At 42.1% G+C, this 5104-nt stretch overlaps 1 protein-coding gene across 1 annotated transcript; it reads left to right on the forward strand.

The window, feature by feature from the left end:
- On the forward strand, positions 1-4898 carry LOC143103306 (homeobox protein Hox-B7a-like). Its single transcript, XM_076267124.1, has 2 exons — positions 1-433; positions 4073-4898. Exons 1-2 carry the CDS (start codon positions 1-3, stop codon positions 4333-4335), a joined length of 696 nt encoding a protein of 231 aa, XP_076123239.1. The 3' UTR covers positions 4336-4898.
- Positions 4899-5104: the final 206 nt, after the last annotated feature.

The following is a 5104-nucleotide window of genomic DNA, read 5'->3' on the forward strand; positions in this document are numbered from 1 at the left end:
ATGAGTTCATTGTATTATGCGAACGCGTTGTTTTCCAAATATCAAGCGGCAAGTTCGGTGTTTCCAAGTGGGGTTTTTCCCGAGCAAACTTCTTGCGCTTTTGCGTCCAGTACCCAGCGAGCCAACGGCTATGGCTCCAACTCCGGCGGCGCCTCATTCTCCACTACCTCCTCAGCCTCCTCTCCGCTGCCGGGGCTGTACAGTACCGGAGGAGCCTTGTCCAGTCAGAGCCAGAGCACGTACCCTGCAGGCTATGGGTTCACCACTGGCCCACTAAACATGCACTGCTCCCCCTTTGATTACCCGGGTCTGGCAGCGAAGTGCACCGTAGATCCGCCCAAGGCGCCCGCTGGTTGCAGTAAGCCAGACCAGCGGAGTTGCCATCAACAAAACGAAGACAACCTCAGAATTTATCCCTGGATGAGAAGTACAGGTGCGTTCGAGTTAAATATTTTTGTAAAAGTCGGGGGGTTGGCCAAGGTTGGAGACATGGGGAAAAAGCTAATTGTTTTTTTATACGGTCTTTGACCGACGCTGTGAAGTGATCAGAGCAACTTCCTGATCTGCACCAGGCAATGTGCTGCATTCGCAGGACATTTATTGCTATACGACCTGTATAAAGCCATCATTTAAGGCACGCGAATATTCATTAGCATATTGTGTTAAGGGTAGAAGGGGATGGGCCGGTTATATCTGAAGGAATTGTGAACGTAAAAACACCGGTGGCACATTTGCCCGCATTTTATAGAATATCCTGTTATTAGACAATTGTTTGCTTGTTATGTATAGGTAGCACTTGAATTAAGCTCGCAAATCTGAAAAGTAGCACCATAATCACAGTCCGAGGTGTAATAATTTATCTTAGACCATAGCTGAGTAGCCTACTAAATAGTTGTTTCCAACTCATTACACGAAGGTGGTGCATTTCCTCATCACGCAAAAACACGGAAAGCTTTATTGACAGAGGCCATAGAGTTTGGTACCTGTGAGATAGGTCTTGAGGCCTCTTGTTGACAATCAACAAAAATAATATTCATGAAAGATGAAAAGATATGCGTGTGTTCACATCGGATTAACGCATGTCTATATGCATCTCAAAGTGAGCGTGCATGTATACGTGTGTGTACGCGCTGTTATAGTTGTTCAATGGCCGTGTGTGTGTGTGTGTGTGTGTGAGTGAGCACTGTTCTGGTTGTATTCTGTTTCTTTCTTTCTCTCTCTCTCTCTCTCTCTCTCTCTCTCTCTCTCTCTTTATTTCTCTCTCTCTCGCTCTCTCTCTTTCTCTCTCTCTCTCTCTCTCTCTCTCTCTCTCTCTCTGTGTGTGTGTGTGTGTGTGTGTGTGTGTGTGTGTATGAAACTAAAGAAAGAAACTATATACATACATTTGCGAATATATGTAAAAATCGGATCTTTAGCCTGAAGTAATGTGAGTCGCTGTCTCCCAACAGCAGGTTCAGTGAAATAGTAGCTGACAACTTTTTGTGTAATGATTTTCTGTAAGCACTCCAGGCTCGGGCCACGAACTGCAAAGGACCTATCCATCAAATGACAACCTGCGGCACTACTGGTCTTGTTAGCCTCCGGCATAAAAATACAACAACACAGGCTGATAGTTCTGAAACAGATACTTTCTAATTAACAGCTTGTCTGACATTTACAAGCAGGTATTCGGCGATTCATGTTTTCCTGTAAACTCTTGGCTGTCGTCTTGGTTTTGTGGAAGATATTTATGAAATGTACAAGCTTTACATTTTAGGTCTGACATGACTATCCATGACTCTCTCAGTCCGTCTGTTATTTATTTTTTGACGGATGCAAATTGGCAAGTTGTTTATACATTGAGTGTGATCTAATGAGAATACTGGCCTTAAAGCTATGGAGATGGATGCAGCGGGAGAACGTGTTGGCGCGGTAGATCTACAACAGTCGGAAATGTGAACTTCATGAGTATGCTACTACTCCCCTCTCTGTCTTCGACACACACACACACACACACACACAATTTGACTTACATTTGAACGGGTCCGAGTTATATTGCATGTGACCACGGCCTGGAGATGGATAGGCCTAATATTTTGTTTCTGTCGACAGTCTACTTGACCAGAGAATAAAAAATGAATACTCAAAACGGCGTGTTCTTAGCAGAGCCCAGCATCTGAGATGGATGTCGACTTAAAAGCTTTTAATCCGATCAGTCTTATCTCAGGCGCGTGCGGTCAATTATGACAAATGAAGCTCAGATTCTTGTGTAATGTGTTCGTGCTTAAGCACGTAGAACTAGGCCTCTTGTAACCCAGGGCCCAGTTCTTTAAAGTTTGACGCTTATAGCCAGGACAGAAGCACCGGCTTGGGTTAATCTGTGTGCTGTCTCTATACGTATATGTGCGCACCTACTCATGCCCACCTCGCATGCATGCACGCAGCCACACTTCCCCTTTCAAATAACATGAAGTATAGGGAGAAGATAAAATGTCTGTCAGTTAAAAATCCTTTCCCTCATTTTTTCTTTTACAGAGTGTTGTGAGCATGATTGTGGGTATTTTCGGAGCACAATACCCATCTTTGTTTCACCCTTTTAGGATCTTCTCTGAAATATCCTAAACGGCACCACCCGGCACTTCCACCCTTCTTCGTTTGAGCTTTTTATGGGGGCATAGTATGAGGAATTCCCTCTGAACAGCCCTTCTCTCTCTCTCTCTCTCTCTCTCTCTCTCTCTCTCTCTCTCTCTCTCTCTCTCTCTCTCTGTGCCTTTCTAATAGTTTTGTCTCATCTGCCTTTGGTGTCCTCTCGAAAGTGTTGCCAGGGAGGAAATTAGGACCACGCTTGTCACGCATACACAGAAATGCAATTCTGTCCAGCGCGCCAGACATTTCTACTGCCTTGCGAAAAATAGAGAAAAAAACAATCTCTCTTACTTGAAAATTACCCTGAAGAAGCGACATTGGATATGGTGCAAATGTCCATTTAGTGTACTTCACTAGGCTGTTTCAGTATTCTTAGATGAATGTGGCAGCGCATTTTCTGTCAACGACTAGACAAGTCCACATTGACCTCTGCAGTATTTGTAGGGAAGCTACCATTCCCATAGTCTCATTCCCCGGAATGCCAGCACTTTTTTGTGCAGTGCTTGGTTGGTATTTTTAGACTTGGCCTGAAAATTGTTTTTTTTTCCTTCAGCAGTTCTCTTTTTTCTGTTGTATGTATTTATGGTTTAATAGTACAATGATCACAATTGCATAGAAAAAAACAGTTAGAAGAAAAGGCAAAGTATTTATTGTGTGCTGGACCAATGTTGACATTTTTAATCATGCATGGTGTAAGTTGCCTGTATGTGTGGATGTTTCATAACATGTGACTGGAAGATGAGTGACTCTTGATGGTCTAATCCAGTCCAGACGAAAATCGTGGATAGGAGAGTACAACCTCTTTCTTCACAATTTCGTTCCCTAATTTTGTCATACAAAAATATAGGCTAGGTGGAGACACAGTTATCTACACAGTTATCTAACCATCGTGTGAACTGGTAACAAAAGGCTCGGAGACGAGGAAGCATGTGGAGTATATAGCTGCAAATTCACAAGCACAATATGACAAAACCATTACATAATTAAAACATAAAGTTAGACACACTTTAAACATAACGTTACAATGTTAACCACTCAGCACACTTGTGTTATTTGAAAATAAGGTGAAACGTTTCCTCTGCTGTTATAATTTTTAATTTATAATACATCAACAACGACAACAACAGTAACAACGATAAAAACGAAATCATCATCTTCCCCCGTAGTCGGTTTCTGATAAATATTCTAATGCCACCGACTATCTATATGGCTTTGAAAGGACCTAAGGATATGGGCAGAGAGCATTTTATCTTGGTAAGCCTACACAACAACTCTAGTCACATCAGGTTGCTAGATGTAGGCTATTAATAGGCTAGCCTACTGTTGCTTTAGTCATATTTATGTTTCTAAATAACCAACTTATACCAACTTATGATTTTTGTTAAACATACTAACTAAGACTAATTTAACCTACCTCTCTACTCTGTCCGGACTTGTTTGTTCACAGGTGCGGACAGGAAACGAGGCCGACAGACCTACACACGCTACCAGACCTTGGAGCTGGAAAAGGAGTTCCACTTCAACCGCTACTTGACCCGGCGGCGGCGCATCGAGATTGCGCATGCGGTGTGCCTCACAGAACGTCAGATCAAAATCTGGTTCCAGAACCGACGGATGAAGTGGAAGAAAGAGAACAAAACAGCGGGATCAAGCTCTCCTACTACTGACGCGCCTGGCGGAGAGGAGGAAGAAGAGGACGAGGAAGAGTGACGGCGGCATTGCGTGAACGGAGCGGGGCTCCAGACAGACTCTAATTGTGAAACAGAAATCCTTGTTGTCCTCAGTTTGTTCAACACTGAGTAAAACTACAATTATACTACCTAATAAGATATTGTTGTTGTTCTGTAGATGTGCAGGTTGAAGTCCCGTGTAGGCTGTATGAGCAATAGTCAAAAGACCAATTGATTTTGCACATAGCATAGCCTATAAAATGCTATATAAAAAATGACCATTCGATTTTTTTGTTAAATAATGTTCAGAATGGCTGTGCTTTCTTATATTCAGTTGACTTTTTTTTTTATTTCGGAGGGAAAATGCAAAAAGGGACTCTTTATAAAACATTTAAATAGGCTAACAAGCAATGTCTCTCTTCCTGTGTATTGATTGAGATATTTTGTGTTTGTATCAAAGCGCTTTTCTTCAAGTAGCATTTATATATTGAACGATGAAGGTCTTTGTGACAAAAATATGTACAGTGGACAACGGGATATGATTATATTATTATTCTTTTCTTCTTTTGGAGGGAGGGAGGGGGTGTCGTTGTGAAATGTTATGTGCGCTCCAATTAAAAAACGAAAAAAAGAAAAGAAAAAAAAACTGTATCAGACTTAAGTGTTCTGGATAATTCAAGAAGCCCCCCATTCAAGAAAACTCTCTTATGTTTTGTGCATTCTTATAGATTTGCAAGCTGCAATCATGGATAACGATGCAGGGAAATGGTTGTGATTGCCATATTATTCAGGTCGCTTAGCTTCAGGAA

The sequence above is a fragment of the Alosa pseudoharengus genome, unplaced genomic scaffold, assembly GCF_046254945.1.
Source record: "Alosa pseudoharengus isolate Yale_2024_CS ecotype anadromous, Long Island Sound unplaced genomic scaffold, YU_APseudo_1.1 YU_APseudo_1.1_scf_4, whole genome shotgun sequence".
In the NCBI taxonomy this organism is placed as follows: Eukaryota; Metazoa; Chordata; class Actinopteri; order Clupeiformes; family Clupeidae; genus Alosa; species Alosa pseudoharengus.